Here is a 27,591-nt window from a genome sequence, read left to right as displayed (position 1 = left end):
CAAACAGGTTGATTGGAAGGAAGTCAGACACTTGGGGACTCTCCACTGTATGCCTTACAGCTGAGGCGCAAAGACTGAAGGAGGCACATGGACCCTCTACTCTGGAGGCTCTTGCTTCTGTCCTTGGAAGCCAGTGAGGGCCTCCTGGAGAGTGTGATGTTCAGTGGGAGTTGCACAGTTTCAGTCGCATGATAAAATACGGTGCTTGTTCCCCTACGTCTGGGATTCACAGCTTCCAAGACACCAGGGAATGGCTGCCCTGTTGCTATTCACAGCCTCTGAGACACCAGGGAGTGACCAGGAGGGTATGTCTTCTCAGTTGCAGGAAGCTTGTGTCGACACTACATCTTACAACCGCTGAGTGAAAGGTCCAGGAAGCAGTTTCCCCAGATGTGCTTGTCCCGCAAATGGGTCTGAGGACATTTCTAGTGAACAGAGGGCAGGATTGGAGAACAGGCAGAATAAGCCTTGCTCCTGTGGGCTGGGCACCTCCAGTTTCCAAAGAGGTTGTCAGTGAAAGGAGGAATCTGGAGCAGTGAACAGTGACACAGCTGAAGAGGACATGAGGGGATGATGTTTAGGTCAGGAGCAGTGACCCCAGATGGCTGGCAGTGAGGTCATACCCAGGAACACTCTGCTTGGAGCATGGGGACAGAGCTAGAATCATGAGTTCCTTGTCACCTTCAGCTATTTGCGTTTCAATGAGGACATCGTATTTTCTAGAAGGAACAGTCCATTTTCTTTCTGCCACATTTTGGCCATGGCCCGGTGTGGAAGAAGAGCAATGACCCTCACCCGTGCATAACTGTTTAGAACAGCTTTCTCTGTGGTGATCATACTAGAGAGAGTCTTGGGCACTGAATTGAAGTCTTGCAGCCAAGTCTGACCTCTAACCTAGGGCAGTACCTCTGCAGCCCCTTGTCCCCTAGAGTGGGAAAGAGGAGGCCCCGGCAGCAGGAGAAAACTCCCTCACTGGAGGGTTGCTAAAAGAGCCTCTCCACTCCTTTTCCTGTGGCTTGGGTGAGTCAAAGCCACTACCCCACACCTTCCACGGTACAGCCAACAGCTAACAAGGCCTCACTGGGTACAGGTAAAGTGGAGAGAGCCGGTGAGGTAGGGTAAGGATCTCGGCATTTGAGTCAGTAATGATGTCAACTCTTAAGCCTTAATTCGTCTTGTGAAGTAGAGATTGTGCCTTTAGCCATTGCAACCATTGTAGGCAACTGGGCACCACTTTGGTAGTCCAGTCAGCATTTTGGTGAGGAAGTAGGAGGAGAGGGTCAGTGTAGAAGCAGGAACTCCAGCCAAGCCCTTAGTCCTTGTCGGGGCTTCCATCAGACAAAGGGCTCCTCAGAGGAAGGGTTGTCTACCTCCCTCTCAGCTGAGGTAGCTTCAGAAGGCGGCATTGTCTCCCAACAGACTAGACATCCCCAAAGGCAAGGTTATCAGTCTTCCTTGCTTGGTCGTCTGGGAGCCTCAGTGTGTCCCCTCAGACAGGTGTCTATCAGCTTTGAGCCTTTTCGATCAGTCTTTCTGATTTGTGACTGTCCTGTTGATGTGTGGGCTCCTAGGGACAATGCTGGAATCTTCCTTCTCCCCTTTAGACAAGGAGCCCGATTCTTTAATTTTTGTTTCCCCATGCCCAGCCCTTCCTCCCAGAGGGGCTCGGCTTTAGATGGGCCGGGTGTTGGCTGAATTGTGTAGATCCTGGTTGGGTGGGACTATTTTGGGGAAGCTTGGGGTTGGGACTCTGCCCAGGGAGTTAGCTTCCTGGCCTCAGGTGCCCTACTGTTCAACAGAGGCGGCAGGCAAGCTTCTCCTAGTTATTCATTCTACCGTCAGCTTTGAGTAAAAAGGGATGGGAGGGCGAAATGAAGTGAATCACACACTTGGGTCTGGGCCTGACCCTGCCTACTCCTCCCTCATTCTATATCCTGCTTCCTGTGCTCTGAGGAATCAAGGAAACATGCTCTCAAAGAAGCAAGCTCTCAGCGGCTTCCGTCCCCTGCAGCTCCACCAGCTCTTGAACCAGCATCTTCACCACTGCTCAGGTAAGAAGTGGGATTCAGTATAACTCTCTCTCTCTCTCTCTCTCTCTCTCTCTCTCTCTCTCTCTCTCTCTCATGCACACACACACACACACACACACACACAGGTCACATCCTCTTAGTCCTCATCTTTACACATGAACACACACAACTTTCACACACATCATACAGAATGCAGCATGCGTGGGGACCTATGCCTGTAGTGGACAGTGGCAGGAGAATCAGGAGGTCCTCAGCTGTAGAGCAATTATGAGGTTACTGAGCTCCGTGAGACCCTATTTAAAAGAAACAAAAACAACCCTCCAAAACAAAACCAGGGCTGGAGAGTCGGATGGCTCAGTGGTTAGGAGCAAATACTGGTTTTGAAGAGGACCTAAAGGGGGTGGGGTGAGGACCTGAGTTCAATTTCCAGCACCCATGTCATGTGCTTTCAGCTCCAGTTCCAGGGGCTCTGTCGCCCTCTTCTGGCCACTGAAGGTTTGTGCACTCAAGTGCACAGACACACATACGCCCAGAGACACATCCATACACATAATTTAAAAACAAAACAAAGCGGGCTAGAGAGGTGGCTCAGTGGTTAAGAGCACTCAGTGCTCTTCCAGAGGTCCTGAGTTCAAATCCTGACAACCACATGGTGGCTCACAACCATCTGAAATGGGATCTGATGCCCTCTTCTGGTGTGTCTGAAGACAGTTAACAGTGTAGTTATATATAATAAATAAATAAATCTTAAAAAAAAAAAAAAGCAAAATCTGGAGCTGGAGAGATGGCTCAGCCCTTAAGAACATGTGCTGTTCTTGCAGACGACCTGAGTTCAATTTCCATCAGGTGGCTCACCACCATTTGTAACTCCAACTTCAGGGGATGGGACACCCTTGTACCCCAACACAGAACATGTACACAAGACGTGTGATTTCAAATAAATGAATTTTTAGAAATCTTTTTAGAAAAAAACCCACAATATCCCTGCTACATATCCACATACACACAAACAGACCCTTGTCATCCACAGATCAAACCCATGACCACCTGCTACACATAACACTATATTATATACCACACACAGACTGTCGTCAATGGATATAACATTCCTGTGGATCATTTGATGAATGAAATACACTATTACACATACAGTGCGTGTAATTGCACTGGCAAGCACCCCCTTGCCACGTAGAAGAGCCTCTAGTTCCTCACTGCTGCCCAAGGTCACATAAATACACACACACACACACACACACACACACACACACACACACACACACACACACACAAGCACATGCCACAGTTCCCTTTGCTTAGTAGGGTGCCACCTCAGCTAAGCCTGGGTTGGACCTACTTCTGAGTTCTCTAGTCGGTTTCTTTGGACTCTGTCTACCCTATGTTAACCATTTCTCGCCTGGATGCCGTAACTTTGGACTAAGATTTGATATGATCACGAGACACCGATTATCATACCTCCTGGTCTGTGTGTGTTTACTCTTCAGAAAGTTGGTGGCTACTGGATCTTTGTTTTTTCATTTGGGATTCATTTACTCGGTCAGCTCATAAAGTTCCTTGGGACATTCTTCTTGGATATGAACATGTGTGTTTGCCTGTGTGCATGCTATAAGATATGCAGCTCACGTGTGATCCTACGCACGATGCATACAGAAGCCAAAGAAGGATGCTAGGTACCTTTGTCTATTACTCTCCTACTTATTATATCTTATTTCAAGACAGGGTTTCTCTGCGGATCCCTGACTGTCCTGAAACCCTCTCTGTAGACTAAGCTAGCCATGAACTCAAGAAATTCATCTGCTTCTTGGGAATAAAGACCTGCACCACCATGCTGAGCCCTAGCCAAGGTTCTGTGATGGTTAATGAAAGACCGAACCGGCTAGAGAGATGGCCCAGTGGTTAAGAGCACCTGCTGAGTGTTCAGAAGACCTTGTTTGGTTTTTCAACACCCACAGTGGGCAGCTCACAATGGCCGCTGTCCCAGTTCCAGGGGATCGAACACTGTCTCCTGGCCTCAGTGGATACCCACACACATGTAGTATACAAACACACATAAATAAAAATGTTTTTAGAAAAAGAAGGAAAATACAGTCCAGCGTATCTCATGTGAGTGCCACTAACATCCAGAGGCATTCCTTTGCCATCCCCAAAGGTGGCTATTGATAGCATATGTCCAGCCTCTACCTGTAAGATGTCACCAGCCACCCCTGCTCCTGCTATTGTACCTACTAAACATGTCTGCAGACTCTGAAGATGTCCAAGGGAGGGTAGAAAGCCACGCTCTGAGAATCGCAGGTGTGGGTCCAGGCCTCCTTACAACATGTGACTTAATCTCATAGAAACCCACACTCTTAAATGTTTGGGGACAATATTTTATTATTTTATACACGTTGCTCTTATATTTATTTTTATTTCATGAGTGTTTTGCATGCAGGTATGTACCTGATGGTTATCCACAGAGGCCAGAAGAGGGTGGTGAGTCCCCAGAAACTGAAGTTGGAGCTGGGAACTGAACCTAGGTCCTCTGAAAGGGCTCACTCTTAGGTGCTGAGTCATCTCTCCAGATACATAACAGACAGACAGACAGACAGACAGACACACACACGCATGCACACTATATGAATGTAATGTATATATTCATATATAAGAATATGTATAATTCTTTTTTAAAGATTTTATTTATTTTATGCATATGAGTTTCTCTCTGTTCCTCAGGGTGGCCTGAAGCTCACCATATAATATAGCCCAGGGTGGCCTCTGGCTGTTCTGCAATCCTCTTTCTTCAGCCTTGACAGGGGATGAGAATACAAGCATGTGTTGCTAAGCCTGGCATAGTCTCATAATCTCTCTGTCTCTGTCTCTGTCTCTCTCTCTTTCTCCCTGTCTCCCTGTTTTTCTTTTAGACAAGGAGTCATATTGTAGTCCAGGATATCTGGAAACTTGCTATTAGCTATAGATAAATCTGGTCTCAAAGTCACAGTAATCCTCCTGCCTCAGCCTCCCAAATGCTGGGATTTCAGACGTGAGCCAGCGTACCCGGTTTTCAGATTTTTGTTTGTTTTGGAGATGGAGTCATTGTGGTCCTGGATATCCTGGAGCTCGCTATGTAGCCTAGGCTGTATAAGACTCTGTCTGGTGAGTCAGACACGATGGTGCACACCTTTAATTCTAGCACTCAGGAGGAGGCGAAGGTAGCTAGACCTGAGTTCGAGGCCAGCCTGGTCTACATAGCAAGCTCCACCTGCCTCTGCCTCCTAAACGCTGCGATCAAACACATGTACAACTACACTCAGTTCCGTTTAAAAAAATTATTCAAACACTCTTTCACAGGTATCTTTTTTTTTTTTTTTTTTTTTTGGTTCTTTTTTTCGGAGCTGGGGACCGAACCCAGGGCCTTGCGCTTCCTAGGTAAGCGCTCTACCACTGAGCTAAATCCCCAGCCCCCACAGGTATCTTTTGTTTTACCAAAAAAAGTTTTGTTTTAGAGACAGAGTGTCACGAAATAAAAAGAAGAGGCTGGTGACATCTTTTGTGTAGAGGCTGAACATGGAAGAGGTGCATGGGGGCAGGTTCAAGTGTCACAATGGGTAGGTGAGGGGACCCTGAGTGTGAGCGTACGTGTATGTAAGTATATACGATGCTAAGTGTGTGTAGCATGTAGGGTTACCTGCAAACATTTGTTGTTGTTGTTATGTTTTTTAAGACAGGGTTTTTCCATGTAACCCTGGCTGTCCTGGAACTCACTCTGTAGACCAGGCTGGCCTCAAACTTAGAGATCCATCTGCCTGCCTCTGCCTCCTGAGTGCTGGGACTAAAGGCGTGAATCACCACTGCCCAACTCTGTTGTCTTTACTGTGTGTGTGTGTGTGTGTGTGTGTGTGTGTGTGTGTGTCTGTGTGTGTGTGTCTGTGTCTGTGTATGTGTGTGTGTGTGTGTATGTCTGTGTATGTGTGTGTATCTGTGTGTGTGTGTGATCTGTGTGTGTGTCTATGTGTGTGAATGTGTCTGTGTGTGTGTGTCTGTGTATGTGTGTGTATATCTGTGTATGTCTGTATATGTGTGTGTGTGTATGTCTGTGTGTGTGTGTCTGTGTGGTGTGAACATGTGTATTTCTGTGCTCTGTGGTTCGAGTATGGAGGTCAGAGCAGACCCCCACCTCTTCTCTCCCCATGCATATCCTAGGGATTAAAATCAGGCCACTAGGCCAGGCAGCAAACACCTTTACCCTCTGAGCCATGTAGCCAAAATACAGTCACTTTACCTTTTGAGGCAACATCTCTCCCTGAATCTGGAGTTTGTGGTTTGGCTAGACCAGCAAGCCCTAGGGATTCGCCAGTCTCTGCTTCTCCATTGCTAGGATTATAGGCGTGCATTATCACCTCTGGCTCCTCCCCCCTCCCCCAGTGAGCTCAGGTAAGTCATAAACACACTTACCAAAGGAGCCATCTCCCTGCCTTCCTCCCCCTCTTTCTCTCCCACTTCTTCTTCGATAGCATTTCAGGTGGCCCAGGGTAGCTTTGAACTCAGTGTGTAGCCAAGAATGACTTTGAACTCCTGGTCTCTACCTTCTAAGGGCTGGGATTACACACACGTGAGCCACATACCCGGTTGTTTTAGTTCTTTGGGACTGAAGCACATGTTACTAATGCTTTGACCTGTAAGGAGCCATTTTAGCATTGACAAGAAACATTGGTGGGGTCTTGATGTGTAGGCGGGCATGTTGGGTCAGCGAATACCCAAGGGGCTGGTATCCACAGACAGTGTCTATCATGGGACCTGGCTGAACTCGAGTGCAAAGCGAAAGGAAATCAAAGCAATTGGTCTGGCTTATCTCTCATTGCTGTACATGGAAGCCCTCACCTGATGCATGTTCACACACCGAACCTACTTGCCTTTGACCCCAGCAGCCCACGCCTCCTCACCCTCCCTTACTCCCTTACTCCCGGAAACTCACTTGCAGCTGAACTTTGGAGCTTGAGAAATTTCCTCCCTCCTCCAGGCCTGTGGCACTGGGCTCCCATGGGTTTCTTGAGCCCAATTCTTCTTGGTCACCAGGGATTCCCTGCCCAGTCTTAATGACCACTGCTATACTTCCAGCTCTCTCTCCATTTCCCTTTCCTCATTTAATGGTGTCTCCCCCTCTCTTTCTCTTCCCTACAGAGGCGTGTGCACTGGCATATTCATTCACGCATGCTCTCGGGCGCACGCTGCTCTCTGTGAGCTGTTCATCCTTTCCCTCGTCCTCCCTGGGTTTCCTCTCTGTATCCTCTCATTCCTCTCATGCCCTCCCGTTTACATCAGTCGCTCTGTTCTCCCTCCCTCTACCCCCCTCGCCGTCTCCCCTCCCGACTCCTTTTTTTCCTTTTTACTCTTCTTGTGCTAACTGCTTGCTTTGGTTCTCTCTCTCTCTCTCTCTCTCTCTCTCTCTCTCTCTCTCTCTCTCTCTCTCTCTCTCTCTCTCTCTCTCACTCACACACACACACACACACACACACACACACACACACACACACACCCTGGCCTAGTGACGCCTGCTTATACCCACTCTGCCCCTTGCTTGCTCTGCAGGAAACCTCTGCAGTACTCAAGTCTGGCTGGCCCAGTCAGTGTGAAGGTTCCTGTGGCATCCGTTGGAGGGGCCCTAGGTCACTGTGTTTCCTCCCAGGGGTGACTTGGCAGTGATACGCTCTGTTTCCTCACTTCTGCAATTGCCAGGCCACAACACAGAGGCTCGAGCTGAGGCTGGGACCCGGAGGGACACGCAGAGCCTACGGCTGAGCTCCTATAGGTAAGGAGGGTCCCAGCAGAACCCTACACGGATCTCCTCAGAGGCCAAAGTCATGCCCCTAGGTCATGCTAAGGTTAGATGGGTGGCTGGCTTTTTTTAAAGGAACCATTCTTGTATCTTTCTCAGGCCAAGCTTCATGTTCAAAAAGATTTTTGTGTGTGTGTGTGACAGCCGAACCCAGGACAATACACACGCTTGGCCACCAGCCCTCCTTTTACTTTTTATTTGCTTGTTGTGTGTATGTGTGTGTGTCACGGTGCACATGTGCGGGTCTGAGGGCAGCTTGTGGGAATTCGTTCTCTCCTCCTGCTCCTGATCCTGGGCATTGACTTCAGTTCTCGGGCTCAGCAGACAGATGCCTCTACCCACTGAGCTATCTCACCAACCCGGACTTTTTATTTGATATCAAGGTCTTACAGACTGCCAAGGCTGGCTTTGAACTCACTGGGTAGTACAGACAAGCCTTGGATGATTTTATGTGTATTTTGCATTTTATGTGTATTTTGTCTGCTAGTGTGACTGCTCACTGCGTGCATGTCTGCTGCCTTGGAGTTCAGAAGAGGGGGTCTGATCCCTGGAACTGGAGTTCAGAGATGGCTGTAGGAACAGAACCTGGGTCCTTTCCAAGAGCAACCAGGGCTCCTTTTTTTTTTTCTTTCTTTTTTTCGGAGCTGGGGATCGAACCCAGGGCCTTGCGGTTGCTAGGCAAGCGCTCCACCACTGAGCCAAATCCCCAACCCCGCAACCAGGGCTCTTAATCCCTGCACCATCTCTCTATCCCCCTAGTCTTGGTTCTTAATTCCCTTTCAGCCTTCTGAGTGATGGGCATTTCTGGCCTGTCATCAGGTGCTTAGACACTCCAGGGACCTCCTCATTTCTGAGAGTAACCTGGAGCCATCGCACTTGTAATGTGAGTTCAAAGCCAGCCTTGGCAGTCTGTAAGACCTTGATATCAAATAAAAAGTCCGGGGGGTGGGGGGGGCGATGGTGAGGAGGCAGCTGCTTAGAGCTCTGTGAGCAGACCATCCTTTGCTCCACTCGCTGTGTGACTTTGGCGAAGTTATACACCGTCTCTGTGTATAATCAATATCATCTCCCCAGTAGGCTTTCCTGGGAGGGTGAGCTAAATGGTCTGGGTCTCTGGGACCTCGCCCACTCCGGCGTTTCCCCAGAGTGATGATGACTGGGTGGCTGGCACAAAGAACTAGACCCAAGAACGGTTGTCGCATTAAATCTCAGGTCTTGGGGACAGAGGCCAGTATGGTACTGGCTATCTCTCCCTGGCAGGAAGCCTCGGGGTGGGGCTGACAAATCAGAACTTCTGGCCAAGGACTTGAGGGATACGGAGAGATAAGCGACCCGCAGCTCTCTCATTCGCTGCTGACAGAACGCCAGGCTGTGCTCCAGATGGTCAGTGACCAAGAGTATGCCAGGGAGATGGTGACCGCAGAGGGAATCCCTTCCACTGCGTACCCAGTCAGAGAAAGGGAGATGACTGGCCTTTGGTTTTGCTTATAATCTCCAGCCTGGGGCCATTGAGTTGCCTCGCTTTTCTCTTCTGTGGTTTAAAATTCTGACCTTGAAGGTTTGTGGAAAGATGAATTAATAAGTGGGAGGACGTGCTTTGCTGAGCATAAAACACTACAAACAGAAGTGTCACCGCCAATGCCGACTGACACTGCAGAATTGATTGCAGACGTCTTAAAGAGGAGCAAATGTTTGTTTATTGTCTCTTCTCCTAGTTGGCAGGTTTTAAAATGTGCACAGGAATATGCACTGAGTTGGGTCTGGTGGGCACATCTGTGATTCCCAACCCTCCAGAGGCAGAGGCAGTCAGATCAGCTCAAGGTTAGCCTTAGCTACATAGCAAGCTGAAGGCCAGTGTGGACTCCCTGAGACCCCAACGCCTCCCAGACATGTACCAGAAGAGATATGTATGACACATGTTGTACTTCTTTGGGGTGGACAGTGAGTCACGGGCCAGCTCTGTCCTCGCCCTAGTCACCTTGGGTCATTCCATCCGGTCAGTGAAAGTTTGGGCAAGGGATTCACAGTCCCTGACAGTGCTGACCAAATGTGCATCATGGGTAAGTTTTCTTCCTGATTGGTGAGATGTGATGAGCCCCTGGCATGGCATCTGTCTTATCTTTAAAAAAAAAAAAATATCGGGGTTGGGGATTTAGCTCAGTGGTAGAGCGCTTGCCTAGGAAGCACAAGGCCCTGGGTACGGTCCCCAGCTCCGGAAAAAAAAAAAAGTATCCATGTATGTATGTATGTATGTATGTATGTATGTATGTATCTATCTATCTATCTATCTATCTATCTATCTTAGAGTTTCCCCTCTCTCTATTCCTCCCAGTTCCTCCCCATCTGTTTGTCCTTTTATGGGAATCAGAGCCATTCCCACTCTTGCTTGCAGACAGGTCTTATTGAAGGCCATTGAGCCCTCCTTTTCCATACAGGGTCCCTCAGTGGATGGAGGTTGGGGCTCAGGATGGGATGAGAACTGAGCTAGAATCTTCTGCACAGCTGGACGGGCTGTGGGGACAGGAGTCTGCACTGAGAGTAGAGTCAGTTCCCCAGAGCAGAAGTAGCCCTCAGCACAGCTGCTCCTAGCAGTCGCTTAGAAACATGATGAGGGTGGGAGACGCTTCCGTGTGTATTCGTGTGTGGGGGGGTGGGGAGTGGGGAGCGGTATTCAGCTCCACAGGAGTGGGACCTTCCACCGGCTTTGCAGAGCACTCGAACTGGCTGGGCCAGGAAATAAGTCAGTCACTTGTGCAAGGCCCTTTCCAGTTCGGAAAGCCCATTTCAATTTACCAAGTGCATTAACCTTTTTCCAAACACTTTGTCTTCCACTCCCTGTGATCTCACTTCCCTTTTACAACCCCTCGTTGAGGCTGGCAGGGCACCCCAGTTTTCAGATAAAAACTCTGGGGCTCTGAATTGAGGAGAGGTTCTCTTAAGGTGGTGGGGAACCCCGCTGAGCCTGGAGTCCTGCTCTCCTGACTCCGGTGACTATGCTTTCCCTCCTGCCATCCTGGAAGCTTCTTCCCAAAGACATGGTTGGTACAGCACAGGGTGGATTTGCCGCTTATTAGCAGGAAGAGTACTGTGAGGACCCTGGGAAGGGAACTAGCTCCCTCAGTCATTGGAACTACTGTTACCATTCTAAACCTTGAGCGTGCTGGCAGCTTCTTGTCCTTCCAATCTAACTTGCAAAATGATCAAAATCCTGATGACCAGAGAGATAAGACAGCTGGTCTGGCCGCCATGTTGGCACTCTAGACAACCTTGGAATGTTTGTGATGACAAAAGTTTGTCAGTTGCCATGACAAAGCTGGACCGTGACCAAAACAGAGAAGAGGAAGAGAAGAAAGGACATCGAAGTTCCTGGAAATCTCCTTCCTGGAAGGGTTTGATGACCACAGATGCACACGCCCCTACCCCCGCCCCAATATCTCAGCCCTAGTAAAATCCCAGGCCCTAAACCTGCTGGGAGAGACAGCCCTGACCACTGTATAAACTTCCTTTCTGCTCCTAGAACAATCTGGTAATTCGTGAATGGCATTGCATGGGGGAAAGAGTGTAGATTTGGTAACAATACCCTGTACATAGGAAGACTTTGATTTTATTTATTTGTATTTACATATTTATTTTATTTTATTGCGTTAGTATCTTGTGCAATCCAGGCTGGCCTCCAACTTGCTATGTAGATCAGACTGGGACATGAATTCTTGATCCTCTTACCAAAATGCCGGGATTATAGGCTTGTACCAAGACATCTGGCCATGCAAATGTTTTTTGTTGTTGTTGTTTTGATTGGTTGGTTAGGTTTTTTTGGTTTTCTCTGTGTAGCCCTCAGTGTTCTGGAACTTGCTATGTAGACCAGGTTGCCTTGAACTCAGAGATCTACCTGCTTCTGCCACCACCCCCACCTACCTTCCCAGAAAGGGTTTAATTCTCATTATTGGGCACATGAGGAAAGGAAATTTAGCCAGACATGATGGGCCACATCTGAAATCCCGGAACTTTGGAGGCTGAGGCAGGGGGATTGCTGTGAGTTTGAGATCAGACTGAGATATAGAGGGAGACCCTGTCCCAGTAAATACATAAATAAATAAATAGAAAAAAAGGTGTGGGGAGCAGGGGCTCAGTAGAGCTAATTGTCCACCTTGCATGCATCGGGACCTGAGTTTGATCTTCATGTGAAAAAAAGCCAGTCATGGAGCCCAAACCTACATCCTAGTGCTGGGTACTGGAGATGAGACAGGGGTATTGTTGGGGCTCGCTGGCTGGCAAGTTAGCCTCACTTACTCACTGAGAGATCCTGTCTCAAAAGACAAGGCAGACCGAACCTGAGTAACAACACTCAGAGAGCACGCACGCACACACTCATACACACAGATACACACATATAAACACACACATAGTACACATCCACACACACAAAGATACACAGACACACACACATACAGACACAACAAACACAGAGACACACATATACAGACATACATACAACACACACATACACTCACACACTCATACATAGAGATACACATGCACACATGGAGACATATACACAGACACTCACACACACACACACACACACCTTCATGCACATACTTTCATATACACAGTCATACCTTAGTCAAGGTAGGGTCCCCAGCACAAAGGAAAATGGCTAATTCCATTCCTAGCCCTGAGACCCAGCCCTTAACAAAGACCTCCAATCTTCGATCAGTAATTCAATTAGCATAATGCTATGACTGCAGGAAATCTGGTCCAGAGTCTCCATGGACATTTGATCTCCACATTTGGCCTCAGTTCTTCTCTCATCTGGAGAAATGGCAGTGAGAGCATTATGAGGGGATTCTAAGAGGGTCCTGCCCCAGCCAGGACACAAATGTGAGGCAACAGGGACCAGAACAGGAGGTAACTACTTATTGAACACCTACTATAGGTTCAACACTTTCCTCTTATTTTCCTGTGTGTGTGTACATGTGACTTTCTAAACATAGAAGAGCTTATTTTAAAATTATATTCACATGTTTATATGTATATATATATGGGTACCTGTGAGCCACGGCAGATGTGTGGAGGCCAGGGGATAAATATGTCATTTCTCTTCATCGTGAGGGTTCTGTGGCTGGAACTAGGGTCTTTAGATTTGATGTACTTAACAGCTGAGTTATCTCGCTGGTCCTAGCAGACAGTTTTCACTTAATCCTTGCAGCAGTCCTAGGAAATGGGATCATGGGTATTTCAAGTTTTCAGGAATCTGTTATTATCTGTATTCTGCACTAAAGCTAAGAAGAGAAGCAGTTTGCCCAAAGACTGTGCACTTATGAAGTTTGGGTCATGTGATTTCAAGTTAAAAATAGATAACACGGCTGGGAGGTGGTGGCCCATGCCTTGAGCCAGGCAGATTTCTGAGTTGGAGGCCAGTCTGGTCAACATAGTGAGTTCCAGGACAGCCAAGGCTACACAGAGAAAGTTTGTCTTGAAAAACTGAACCAAACCAACCAACCAGCCAACCAAGCAACCAAACACACAAAGCACACAACATGGGCTGGAGAGATGGCTCAGTGGTTAAATGCATGTACTTCACCTCCAGAGGACCTGAGTTGAATTTAGAGTAACCATGTCAGGGGACTCGCAACAACTTGGAAACCTGAGCTCCAGACCAGAGCCTCTGGGGGCACTCGTATTCATGTGTACAGAGACTTACACATAAGTAAAAACAATAAAGGATAAATCTTAAAAGAAAAACGATGAACCTCCCACCGGACACCTTAAAAAAGTACACAGGGACTGGAGAGATGGCTCAGAGGTTAAGAGCACTGACTGCTCTTCCAGAGGTCCTGAGTTCAAATCCCAGCAACCACATGGTGGCTCACAACCATCTGTAATGAGATCTTCTGGCCTGCAGGTGTGCATGCAGGCAGGATGCTATATACATAATAAATAAATAAACCTTTAAAAAAAAAGAAAAGAAAAAGAAAAAAGTACACAGCATACTTAAAAAAAAAAAAGACTGTCTTCAGACACACCAGAAGAGGGCGTCAGATCTCATTACATTTAATTGGTTAATCTCATTTAATTGGTTAATTAGAAGCAGAGTCTAACCTTGAGCTTGCTGAATGGCTGAGGATGACCATAAACGTTTGCCCTTCCCACCCCTTACCTCCTCCATGCTGGGATTACAGGCATGGGCCATCACACCAGGGTTCTGTGAAGCTAGGTCTTAAAGGCTCTGCAGGACTGGCAAGCCCTCTACCAGCTACCTCGCCAGCTGCTACTCTGTATTCTAGCTTTTCTGTTTACCTGTCTGTGGAAAGGGCTAGGGCGTGGGGGCGGGCAGAGGAGCGCATGCGTGCGCCAAAGCATGAGTATGGAGAAAAGCTCTGGTTTTCCTTCTTCTTTGATGTGGTCTCCAGTCATTAGACTTGGCAGCCAATGCCTTATTTACTGAGCCATTGTTCCAGTTTCTCAAAACTATCTTTACTTAACATCAACGAGGTCTAAATTCCAACATTCCTTTTGGAAGGGGCACATTAAAGTCATAGCACTTGCTCGTAAGTTATTGTGTATGTGTGTGTGTGTGTGTGTGTGTGTGTGTGTGTGTGTGTGTGTGTGTACACGAGAGAGAGAGAGAGAGAGAGAGATACAGAGAGACAGAGACAGAGATAGACAGACAGACAGACAGACACACACACACACACACACACACACACACATATATATATATGACAAGGTCTCTGGAAATTGCTATGTAGACTAGGCTGGCCTCAAACCACTGAGTAGTCTCTCCAGCCCTTAAAGTTCTGTTTATAAGCTTAATTTTTTGCGTGTTTATGATGCATGCTACATATGTGTATTTGCGTGTGAGTGTAGACACATGTATAGTGTTAGAGGGTAAACTTGGTTGCTAGTCCTCACCTTACAATTAGTTTTTTTTATATAAAAAAGAATATTTTTATTTTATGTATATGTATGTTTTGCTTATATGTACCACATGGATGCAGTACCTATTGTGGCCAGAAGAGGGCAGGAATCCTCTGGAACTGCAGTTCTGGATGGTTGTAAGCCGCGCTGTGGATGCTGGGAAGGGCTTCTGGAGGAGCAGCCAGTGCTCTTAAGTGCTGAGCCATTTTTCAAGCCCCGTGCCTAGCTTTTCCTATGTGTGCATTCAGGTGTGAGGGAGCACACACTCATGTGTTTGTCAGTAGAGGCCAGGGGTCAGGCCAGAATGTCTTCTTCAGGGGTTGGGGATTTAGCTCAGTGGTAGAGCGCTTGCCTAGCAAGCGCAAGGCCCTGGGTTCGGTCCCCATCTCCAAAAAAAAAAAAAAAAAAGAATGTCTTCTTCAATTTCTCTCCATCTTACATTTTGAGTAGGGCCTTCGCCGACCCTGGATCTTACCACTCCAGCTGAGCTGGGTGGTCAGTGAGCTCTGAGGACCCACCTGTCTCCATCCCCCTGGGGCTGCCGTTATAGACGCTCGGAGCCACACAACCCTTTATATGGGTGAAGGGGACTACACTCAGGTCTTTATCCACACATCTCCCCGGACCCGCGTTTTATCTTTGATAGAGGTCATTTTAGTGGCTGTGGGGTGGGTCGATTTCACTGCACTTCTGTGAGGATGGCTGGTGTAGACGCGGTTCATGCGCTTGTGGTCCAGCCGTATTTTCTTTGGAGAAGTGACTGGGAGTAAAGTCAGTCTTCCCTCTTCCCCTTTGTGCCCTGCAGCGTGAGAACCAAACTCAAGCGGGGTCTGGGCTCTGCCGTTTTTGTTGTTGTTTTGAGACAGCTCTCTATAGTGTAGACCAGGTTGGCCTGGAACACAAGGCAAACCTCCTGCCCCAGCATCCTGATTGCTGAAGATACAGGTACGTGTCATTATGGCCACTTCCTCTACCCTCAACCCCCTTTTAGACGGTCTTATACGATAGTTTATGTAGTTGGGGCAGGCCTTGAGTTTGCTAGGTAGTCAAGACTGGCCTTAATCTCCAGTTCTTCCTGCCTGTGCCTTCCAGGTGTTGGCATTACAGGGGTATACCAGCATGCCTGGCTTTAAGCCTATCTAAAAATATTTATAGTGCAAGCCAGACCTGCTGGTGCATGCCTTTAATACCAAATTTCGGGAGGATATCTGTGAGTTCGAGGCCAGCCTTTTCATAGCAAATTTCAGACCAGCCAAGGCTACGTAATGAAACCCTACCTAAACAAGCAAACGAACAGACAATAAGTATTCACACTGCCGATAAGGGCATGGGGCTCTACGAGCATGAGAGTTGGCTCCCAGCCCCCGCTCTACCAGGCTGGACTTGGCTCAGTGTGAAGCAAATTCATCCTCCTTTCTGCTCTCTTGGGTTCTGTCTCCCGGGTGTAGAGAAAATAGCAGGGTTCTGGATGAAGGAAACTTCTCCTGCTGGCCATTTGTAACTTTTCTTTGTTGAGACAGAGTCTCACTGTGTAGCACTGGCTGGCCTGGGACTCCCTATATAGACCAGGCTCAAGTTCACAGAGATCCTCCTGCCTCTGCCTCCCTAGGGCTGGCATGGAAGATGGGCGCCACCATGCCTGACGGGCATTTGAACTCTGCCCAGGCCTTAGGGCAGCTCTGTGAGTGTTTGAGGTGTTGGTCCAGGGACAATTGGTTCCCAGCACTGGTCAAAGCCTGCTTTGGAGAGTCTCAGATTGCCATTTCTGAGCTTTGTGAAAATGGACAGATTTGTATTCTTTCTTTCTTTTCAGATTTACTTATTTACTTATTTTATGTATATGAGTACACTGTCACTCTCTTCAGACACACCAGAAGAGGGCATCGGACCCCATTACAGATGGTTGTGAGCCGCCATGTGGGTGCTGGGATTTGAACTCAGGACCTCTGGAAGAGCAGTCAGTGCTCTTAACCCCTGAGCCATCTCTCCAGCTTCTTTTTTAATCCCGCATTCTCTCCTGGAGCAATAGGTGTCTCATCTAGAAAAGAAATGAGTATAAACCCATTTTACAAAGCTGATTTGTGCAGGATATATGATCCCCAGGTAAGGACTGACAACCTGAGATTTCCCTCGTGAAGGTTGGCCAGTGTCCCAGGTTTAGGTGGGTGGGCTCAAGTTCCTCTCCAACACTCTCAACCAAGAAAGGAGTGCTTGGGTCCAGGTGGTGGTGCCCATGTGGAAAAATGCCCTTCTCTCTCTCTCTGCCACTCCTTGTCCTGGTCCTGTTGGCGAACACGTCTTCTCGCCTGAGGGTTTGCAAGGAACTGGAAGAGATTGGAACGAGGTTGCGCACGTCCAATTTACAGCTTATAAATATTTAGACATTTCTACCCTTGCCCTCAACTGACTCCACCAAGTAACAGGGCTGGGGCTTGCTGGCCAATTCAGCTTTCCAGCCCAGTGTCTACCCTGGGGCAGTAACCACCACATTCTTTCTTCTGCCCTGATGGTCCCTCTTCTCTTACTGTCTTAGCTGGAAACCCTTTCCTCAGGTTCCCTGGGAGCTGCCGGTGTTCGGTGTTCACAGTGGGTGTGGGGTAGAAAGCCAGAGGGCAGAATGGATTCCTTGGTTTCTTTAATATGCATGGTTCACCCCACCCCCATCTGAAGGCTGGGCCTGGGCACTTGACTCAGCTTTGACCCATCCAGGGAACTGTGCCCAAGTTTTAAATTGAGTGGTTCAAACCTCTTCCTCCTTCTAAATGCCTGTGCATTTCCTCAGCTTGCCTTTCCAAATTAAATTATATTATATTATTATTTTAATAGAAAGAAAGGTTTATTTACCACATTGCAAGGGCCAACAGGCTGGGCACTAATAGGAGTCCCACCCACAGACTAAGAACCGAGGAATCTTCCAGAACTTTTGAAAGGTGTGTTGGCAGGTGCCAGAGACTGCCTGGAGCTGGGAAGAGCTGGCATGGGGTCTAAGAGCCTCTGACAACCATAGTTAGTTCCTCTGGGAGAGGAGGGAAGGCCTGGCCAACAGGGCTCAGGCATATTTCAGTCACGCTGTCATCTTTGGGCATTGTTAGAAGCGTTGAGATTTATTTATTTCTTTCTTTATTTATTTTTTCAGGCAGGGTCTCTCTACATAGCCCTGGCTTTCCTGGAACTCACTATGTACACCAGGCTGGCCTTGAACTTACAGAGACCCACCTGCCTCTGCCTCCCTCGTGTACCACCATGCCTATCTCGCTGTGGCGCTGGGGATCAAACCTAGGGTATTCTGTATCAGACCTGCCATGCTCCTCTCACTGAGCTATATCCCAGGCTCCTGTGGTAAGATTTTTCACTGGACAAGACAAAGGCTCTCAAGTCAAGCCACTCGCCTAAAGCCACTTAGCAAGCAGATGAACAATGAACCAGATACAATCCGAGGTCCTTATGCCTGGAGAGACCACATTCTTTTTTTTTTTTTTTTTTTTTTTTTTTTTTTTTTCCGGGGCTGGGGACTGAACCCAGGACCTTGCGCTTCCTAGGTAAGCGCTCTACCACTGAGCCAAATCCCCAACCCGGACCACATTCTTCTCACTCCATTTTACCCTTAGTTTGCCCCACCCAGAAAAACTGACATAATTTCTTTCTGACATCTACCATGAGATTGTCAGTGGCTTAGTGGATCATTTATTCCTGGCCACAGATACTGGGAATAAAGAAATACAAATGGTTTAGTCTGCTCTCAGGAAGCTGCCATCCTGGCGAGGAAACAAGCATAGAAATCAAATGTCCAAGCCAGATGCACCTTTAACCCAGCACCCAAACCCTAGAGAGGCAGAGGCAAGTGGATCTCTGTGAGTTCGAGGCCAGCCTGGTCTACAGCACGAGTTCCAGGACAGCCAGGATTATGCAGAAAAATCTTGTCTCGAACCAAACCAAACCAAACCAAACCAAAAGGAAAAGAAATCAATATCTTAAGCCTATGGTGAGCTGGGCACGGTGTTGTAGGTTTGTGGTCCCAGCAAATCAGAATTTCAAGTTCAATTCCTGCCTGGATAAGTTAATGACACCAGAAGAGCTAAAGGAGAACTTGGGGTACACCTCAGACGTAGAATGCTTAGTCAGCTCGTGCAAGGCCCTGGCTTTGTACCCCTACTGCAGAGAAACAGTTGTAGCGAAGCTTTATGCAGGCTGATAAATAGAAGGTTGGCACTCCTCTTTGGCAAACCCAGTGAGTGCCTCGCTTACCTAACCATAGGCTTTCTCAGTGGGCCTGCGCGGGCATGACACGGGGCAGGGCCCACCACGTCTTGAGCAGGCCCTCTGATTCGAGATTTTCTAGAGATAGTCATGGGTATCCCCCTAACGGGAGCCAGACCCAAGAGAAGGAAGGTACTTCCTGTGTGGCTTGTGGGTAGAGACATGATTTCCCCACAGATACAGAGTGAGTGCCCCGAGCTGCCCAGCTGTGGACTGCAGCCACTCCCTGCCCTTCTCAGAGAGCTAGACCAGATGTGCTTCCCACCTCAGGAGCACCCCCAGTCAGGGGGTCCAGCAGGACAGAGAAGAGGAGCAGAAGAAGGGGCTGGGACTGTGGGACAGAGATATGCACATTTTCTCATCCCTGGTATGTCTTTACTGATTGAAGGTCTCAAAGACCCCTGGGTTCTGTGGGTTATACCTACCGCTGTGTACCTCATGGGCCGGGACGCTGCTTTTCTTTAGAGCTCTTGCCTGCCGTGTGTGAAACCTCAGGTTTAATCTCCAGTACAGGAGAAAAAGAATTACTAGCTGACAGTTTCTAAAACGATTAAAAACAGAACAAAACAGAAACAGAAGCCTTTCTATCTTAAAGCAAATAAGATTCATTTTACAGAAAACAATTGCATTGTTTAAAAAAAAAAAAACAGTTTCCGGGGGCGGGGTATTTTAAAAGCCCTTTACTGTTGAGTTAAATAGGAGACAGTTGGGGTCTCAGAGCAGCTCCCATATTGTCTGTGTGTGACAGGCTGCTGCTTTGGTAAAAGAAAGAAACGCTTGGCACACAGACGGGAACTGGTAAAGGGAAGGTTGTTTTCTTTTTTCTTCTTGTGCTGGGGATAGAAATGAAAGCCTGGCACGCACAGAATTACTGATCTACCCCTAAGCTCAGAGGGCTGCAGCCGGGAGAGCTCTGTTTTATTAACACCCAAATAGGACTTTGTTAATTTCCTGCGTGTACATAAAGCATTTCTGCCATATTCTCCTCATTCCTCTCTTGCTCCCTCCCACTGATCTGCTCTCCTCCTTCCCAATTACTCTCTCTGGAAGCTGGCGTCTGTCCTTCCGTTTGTCTTGTTTCTTTGATAAGCTGCTAAGTTTCATTAGGGTTGCTTACAGGACGCACAGGCGAGGGTTTATTTATAGGCTCATTCCTATTTTGGGGTGTGAGTATGTGTGTGTGTGAGAGAGAGAATATGTACGTGTGTGTATGTGTGTGTGTGTGAGAGAGAGAGAGAGCATGTGTGTGTGTGAGAGAGAGTGTGTGTGTGAGTGTGTGTGTGTGAGAGAGAGTATGTGTGTGAGTGTGTGTGTGTGTATGTATGTGAGAGTATGTGTGTGTGAGTGTTGTGTGTGTGAGAGCGTACATAAGAGAGTGTGTGTATAAGCATGTGTGTATGTGTGTGAGAGCATATGTGTGTGTGTGAGAGTGTGTGTGTGAGTGTGTGTATGTGAATGTGTGTGTGTGAATGTGTGTGAGTGTGTGTGTATGTGAGTGTGTATGTGAATGTGTGTGTGTGCGAATGTGTGTATGGTGTATGTGCATATGTGGGGCGTACACTCCCCTGTGTATTTGGAGGAGGATGTTGGGGTCCTCTTTCACTTCTTGCCAAACCTGGAGACACATTTTTGTTGTTGATGTTGTGGTTTGCAGCTCTTCTTATAGCCAGCAAGACCAGCAATCCTCCTGCTTCCAACCTTCACTGTCTGTGAGGACCATGCCAAGATTTTTCATAGGTTCTGGAATCCAAACTTACGGTCTTGTGCTTAAACAGCAAGCACTGTTTGTTTTTTCAAGATAGGGTTTCTCTGTGTAGCCCTGGGTGTCCTGGAACTCTGTAGACCAGAATGCCCTCGAACTCACAGAGATCTACTTGCCTCTGCCTCCTGGGTGCTTGAGTGCTGGGATTAAAGGTGTGCACCGCCACGTCCAGGATTCTTTTTTTTTTTTTGGTTTTTTTTGAGCTGGGGACCCGAACCCAGGGCCTTGCACTTCCTGAGGCAGCGCTCTACCACTGAGCTAAATCCCCAACCCCCACGTCCAGGCTTCTTAAGAACTCTTAACAGCTCTTTTGATTTGGGATGAGGACCCACTGTATAGTCTTGGCTGACCTTGAACTTGAAGCAGTTCCAGGCATGTGCCACCACTCCAACGAGCTCTTTTTGACACTGTATCAAAAAATCATGAATAGGGGTTAGATTTAGTTCAGTGGTAGAGCCGCTGCCATGCAAGGCCCTGGGTTCGGTCCCCAGCTCCGAAAAAAAAAAGAACCCAAAAAAAAAAATCATGAATAGTAGTTTGTTTTTTTGTTTGAGAAAGGGTCACATGTAGCTCAGTCTGCCCTTGAACTTATTCTGTGGTGTTTCTAACTCCCAAGTGTTCGTATTAAAGGCCACTATGACTGAATGTATCAGTTATATATTTCTTTCCTCTGCCAGGCTGATTCAGAGGCAAGTTTGGCTCATTTTTTACTAGAAGGCCACATTCTAGTTCAATTGGCCAAAAAAAAAAAAAAAAAGCCTTTTATAGGTATTATCCATAACACACGTAGAGTATTAAAAAGATGTACCCTTAGCCAGGTAGTGGTGGCGCATGCCTTTAATCCCAGCATTTGGGAGGCAGAGGTAGGTGGATCTCTGTGGGTTCAAGGCCAGCCTGGTCTACAGAGTGAGTTGATCGCCAAAGCTACACTGAGAAATCCTGTGGTTAACCATAAATAACAACAAAAACAAAAGCAAAAGCCACAGATGTGTGCTTAAATGCTTAGGATTTACTAAAACTGATGCTTCAGGGTTGACCAGATGGCTTGGTAGGTGTAAGCGAGCCTGCTGGGAAGCTGAATGACCTGAGCAAGATCCTTGGGTCTCATGTGGTAGACAGTGAGAACCAACTTACAAAGTCATCTTCTGACCATTACACGTGCGCCATGGCACTTGTGTGCACAGGTCCAAACACTTTAAATAAACAAGTAAATGTAAAAATATTCTAAAAGATAGCATTCTTGATTTATCAAAGTCATTTAAAAATTCTATTGAGTGTATGCATATGTATGCATTTTTTTTTTATTCTTTTTTTCGGAGCTGGGGACCGAACCCAGGGCCTTGCGCTTGCTAGGCAAGTGCTCTACCACTGAGCTAGATCCCCAACCCCTGTATGCATTTTTTAATCACCGTGGCTTTGTTTGTATGTTTGTTTGAGGTAGGGCCCTAGTATCGCCCACTTGGTCTCAGACCCCTTATTTCAGTGAGAACTCTTCATCCTCTTGGCTCTGTAGATCAGGCTGACCTCTGACTCACAGTGATCCACCCGTCTCTGAATCCCACATGCCAGGCCCAAAGGTGCGCGTGCCTTTAATCCCAGCACTCAGGAGGCAGAGAGACAGGTGGCCTTTTGAGTTCGAGGCCAGCCTAGTCTACAGAATGAGTTCTAGGACAGTCGGGGCTACACAGAGAAACCTTGCCTTGAAACAACATCATCAACAATAAGAAAATTAGCAATATAATTCACAGTCTGACTCAAGGGTATATTTTTTGTTGTTGTTTTCCAAGACAAGGATAGATTAAGAGAAACTTTAGAGAAGCAATTATGATTTATCAGGAATTCCCAAGACCTACAGATCTGACATCGAAATTGCTATCTTACTAAATGGAAGAAAGACGCAAAAAAATGTTCTCAGAAAAGTTTCAGTGACAACTGGTTGTTTCTTTAAATGTGCTTGTATTTAGTCTCCTTTCGAGTGTTTTACCCCTGGAAGGCTCTCGTAGGGATGGAGGCCATTAGCAAGGCTTCTCACCTGTTGCTCTGCATGAGTCTTTGGTACTGGGAATAAATGTTGAGGAGATATTTTCTGGTTCTCACAGGTGTCTCAGCCTCCATGAAGAACTGAAATTCAGATGAGGGCTCGATCATGAGTTGAAATCGAAAGGAATGGAGGGGTGGCTCCTTCTGGTTTCCTTCCTGATGCCTTTGCTAAAAGATTCTGACCTAGCTGGGCAGCTGTGGCACATGGCTTTACTCCCAGCATTCAGGAGGCAGAGGCAGGGGGATCTGAGTTCCAGACCAGAGAAACCGTGTCTGTAAATAAATAAATAAATAATAAATAGAAAAAGCTAAAACAAAACAACAACAAAAAAAAGCAAAAAAAATTTTTTTGGACTAAAAACAATTTAGAAAGGAATGGGGTAGTGGGTTTACTTAGCCTACTCCAGTGTGTCATTGAAGGAAGTCAGACAGAGGAAGTCAAGGCAGGAAATGAGAGGCAGAGAGCAGCTTTCTAGTCCACGCGGCATTACCTTCAACAAGGAACTCACTTGCAAAGAAGTACAGCAGGAACCATGGAGGAGGATGCTTGCTGGCTTTTTATACAGTTCAGAATCATCTGCCTAGAGGATGGCATCGCCCACAGTGGGCTGTGCCTTCCTCCATCGTTTAACAGTTGAGACAATCCCCCACAGACATAACACGCAGACTAATCTGACTTGGGCAACTTCTCAACTGAAGCTGTCTTCTCGGATGACTCTAGGCTGTGTCAAGTTGGGGGAGCAAACTAGAACACATAGCTTTGGGGCACAGTCCTTGCTTAGTATTGTACAGGGGCCTTGGGTTCTATCAGCACTGGGAAGGAGGGTGGGAAGGAAGCAAGGTAGAAAGAGAGGAAGGGAAGGAAGGAGAGGAGGGAGGAAGGGAGAGAGGGAAAGAGAGACAGAGACAGAAACTAAATATGGAAGCACCTTCACGACAGCATCTTGAGTATTTTGAGTCTGTGAGGTCTGGATAGTTCTGAAGGCCTTCCAGGGAAGTCACTCTAGCTGGAGACTGGTGGGCAGGGTCCCAGGGTGCAGGCAGAGTGGTAGCTGGAGAGCTGGAAGTTGGGGTAAGGGATACGTGGTGGTCTTAGAAACTGCCAGCTCTTTGCCTGCTCAGTCCTGGCGTCTTGTACAGCATCTGCGTGGGGTGTTTGCACCCTTTCTCCTCTAGGATGTCCCAGAAATGCCACCTACTCCCCCCAGACCTCTTTTTGTTCTTCAGATTAGCACCCCTTTTGTTCTTTGTTTAGCAGCTGTCTGTTTGAATTCCTTTAGATTTTTCCTCCTTCATGACACGATACTCATTGAAGGCAGGGCTGCTTGGCTGTGCTCTTCAGTATGCCTGACAGAGTCCGTGCTCAGACATACTTGTTCAGGGCCTGGAGAGATGGCTGACTGCTCTTACAGAGGTCCTGAGTTCAAATCCCAGCAACCACATGGTGGCTCACAACCATCTGTAATGAGATCCGATGTCCTCTTCTGCTGTGTCTGAAGACAGTTACAGTGTAGTTATATATATTAAGTAAATAAATATTTTAAAATATTTGTTGAATGGATGGGATGGATGGAAGAATGAAGGGACTTGAGATCCTGACCACTGTTTTTCTATAAATATGTGTGTGTATGTGTATGTGGGCACACGTGCATGTACACATGAGTGATTTGCTTTTGAGACAAAGTCTTATGCTATAGTCCAGGCTAGCCTTCAACTCACTATATAGCCCAGGCTGGCCTGATATTCACTATAATTCTCTTGCCTTAGCTTCTCAAGTGCTGGGATTATATTTGTGAGTCTCCAGGCTGGGCCACGTGGCTACTTAGTGTCCTATAATCTCTGGCAGTTCCCCAGTCTTTCTTTGTCTTTCTGACCTTGACACTTTGAATAGGCAGTATCCAGTCATCTTGAAAGATGTTTATAATTTTGGTTTGTTGGGTTTTAGGTGGAGTAGGAGGTCCCACCCTTGGTCACATGCATGTCAAGCAAAAGAGACCACTGTGCTATAACCCCGTCATCTGTTGAATGGGTTAAATTTTTTTTTTTAAAGATAGCGTGTCATTATGTAGCTTAGGTTATCCTAAAACACACTTTGTAGGCCAGGATGGCCTCAAACCCACGATGACCTTCCTGCTTCTGCTTCTCAAGTGAATTCATCCCATTACCACAATGCCTGCCCTAAAATTTTTTCAATATGAATTTTTATTTATTTATTTATTTATTTATTTATTTATTTATTTATTTATTCTATGCATATGAGTGCTCGAGCATGTCTATACATCATGTGTGTGCCTGGAGCCTGGTGGCGGGCCAAAGAGAACGTCAGATCCCCCAGAACTGGAGTTACACCACATGCACACACCACATACAGACACGCACCACACACAGGTATACACCACACGGTGCACAGAGGTCAGAGGTCAGATGACAACTAGCACAACTCGGGTCTCACCTCCCACCACATGTGGGTCCTGGGGATCCAACCGGGCCACCAGGCTTGGCTACAGAAGCATTTACTCATTGGATCATCTTCCAGGCTGCTAACCCTGTTTATGCAGACTCTGCCTTGACCACTTCCCATTAATCCTTGGGGATTAAGTTTCAACATGATTCCTAGAGAGGACTCCAGCATCCAAACTGAAGCAGGGAGCCTTGGAATTGTTGTGATGAGGGACTCTCTTCCTGGCTCTTTATTAACCAGAGTCTTCGATTGTTCTTCCAGGGACATACAACGTTCCATGACCAGGTGACCCTTCCTGCCCAGAGCAATGGAGCAAAATGGCTCCTTCCGTGTGGATTCTGAGTTTCGATACACCCTCTTTCCGATCGTTTACAGCATCATCTTTGTACTGGGCGTGGTTGCCAATGGCTATGTGCTGTGGGTCTTTGCCACCTTGTACCCTTCCAAGAAACTGAATGAGATAAAGATCTTCATGGTGAATCTCACCGTGGCGGACCTGCTCTTCTTGATGACCCTCCCACTGTGGATTGTCTATTACTCCAACGAGGGCAACTGGATTGTACACAAATTCCTGTGCAACCTGGCTGGCTGCCTCTTCTTCATCAATACCTACTGCAGTGTGGCCTTCCTCGGCGTCATCACTTATAACCGCTACCAGGCAGTAGCCTATCCCATCAAGACGGCCCAGGCCACCACCCGCAAGCGTGGCATCACTTTGTCCCTGGTCATTTGGATATCCATCGCGGCTACTGCATCCTATTTCCTGGCTACAGACTCCACCAACGTGGTGCCCAAAAAGGATGGCTCAGGTAACATCACCCGCTGCTTTGAGCATTATGAGCCATACAGTGTGCCCATCCTTGTCGTCCACATCTTCATCACCTCCTGTTTCTTCCTCGTCTTCTTCCTCATCTTCTATTGCAACATGGTCATCATCCACACGCTGCTCACGCGGCCTGTGCGGCAGCAGCGCAAACCGGAAGTGAAGCGCCGGGCGCTGTGGATGGTCTGCACCGTCTTGGCGGTATTTGTCATCTGCTTTGTGCCCCATCACGTGGTCCAGCTACCCTGGACCCTAGCAGAGTTGGGCTACCAGACCAACTTCCATCAGGCTATTAATGATGCCCACCAAATCACCCTCTGCCTCCTGAGCACCAACTGCGTCTTAGATCCTGTTATCTACTGCTTTCTCACCAAGAAGTTCCGGAAGCACCTCAGCGAAAAGTTTTACAGCATGCGAAGTAGCCGGAAGTGCTCCCGAGCCACTAGCGACACGTGCACCGAGGTGATGATGCCAGCCAACCAGACTCCTGTCCTGCCACTGAAAAATTAATCAATGCTTATTAAAGCCAGGCCCAGAGCCTTCTCTTTTATGGCCCCCACAGATGAAGCAGAAAGCTAAGAGGTTTCTGCCTGTGGCCAACCCCCTCCTTGGACCCAGGTGGACTCTTAAGTGAGGCAGTTACTTCCTCACAGAGAGCCATTTGCTGGAAAATACAGAACTCAATGCTCCTTTTCATCCATCTTTGAGTCAACACTAGAGGGTTGTGGCTGATGGACTCATCCAGGGCTTCAGATTGTGACAACCCTGCTAGCACCAGAGCTTGGGGAGAGACGCTAAGCAGCCCAGTTCATTCAACTGGGACAGCAATTTAAGGATTGGGCAGTGACTTCCGGGTGCTACAGGAAGAGGGGAGAGGGGTTGTGGGGACTCTTCACTGATTGTGATCTTTGGCAAAACAATTGGGCTTAGGATGGTGCCTTCCTTTATCCATCTACAGATACAAGGTCTTTGCGGCTCTTCCTAGAGGAAGTGGTTTGGTGGTTATCGCCTGACTCACCCAGCACCTTGCCTCAGACATAACCAGAGGAGATAACACAGAAGCTGACCAGAAGCTAGGATGGGTGCATGTTTGCTGAGGCAGCTGAGTTTTGCCCGAGCCTGAGTGAGTGCTGAGGGAATGGAAGAGAGGTGGCTACCTCAGGACGCTGCACTTTCCACTTCCGGCAGGCAGCTTCTTTTGAGGTCCTCTGGCCACCTGGTGGTGATTTTTTTTTTTTTTTTTTTTTTTGGTTCTTTTTTTCTGGTGGTGATTTTTGACAAGTGTCTTAGTCTCATTTCACTGGCCTTGCCCAGCCTCCCTGTCAGAAACAACTCGAGGAGGGAGAGATTTATTTTGTCTCACAGTTTGGAGGACCTCAGTCCATCACGGCAAGGAAGGCATGGTGGGGCAGCTCAGACTCTGGTGGTGGGAATAGGAGACGGAGGTTGTCCACGTGGCAGTGAGCC

The 27,591-nt window shown here is 47.6% G+C and overlaps 1 protein-coding gene across 2 annotated transcripts; it reads left to right on the top strand.

Annotated features, from left to right (window-relative positions):
* Positions 1 to 1,959: 1,959 nt before the first annotated feature.
* Ptafr (platelet activating factor receptor) lies at positions 1,960 to 27,350 on the top strand. Of its 2 annotated transcripts, none has more exons than XM_032896724.1 (2): positions 1,960 to 2,051; positions 25,563 to 27,350. In XM_032896724.1, exon 2 carries the CDS (start codon positions 25,609 to 25,611, stop codon positions 26,632 to 26,634), a length of 1,026 nt encoding a protein of 341 aa, XP_032752615.1. In that variant the 5' UTR covers positions 1,960 to 2,051; positions 25,563 to 25,608; the 3' UTR covers positions 26,635 to 27,350. The 2 variants fall into 2 exon arrangements, with proteins under 2 accessions (XP_032752615.1, XP_032752609.1); XM_032896718.1 differs by lacking the exon at positions 1,960 to 2,051 and adding an exon at positions 7,489 to 7,833.
* The last annotated feature ends 241 nt before the right edge of the window (positions 27,351 to 27,591 follow it).

The sequence above is a fragment of the Rattus rattus genome, chromosome 1 (assembly GCF_011064425.1).
Source record: "Rattus rattus isolate New Zealand chromosome 1, Rrattus_CSIRO_v1, whole genome shotgun sequence".
Lineage (NCBI taxonomy): Eukaryota > Metazoa > Chordata > Mammalia > Rodentia > Muridae > Rattus > Rattus rattus.
The sequence above is the reverse complement of the archived record's forward strand: the minus strand, read 5'-3'. Positions and strand labels throughout refer to the sequence as shown.

What these genes read in the sequence shown, in the direction of transcription:
- Ptafr (XM_032896724.1), top strand. Translation starts at nt 25,609, where the DNA reads ATGGAGCAAAATGGCTCCTTCCGTGTGGATTCTGAGTTTCGATACACC.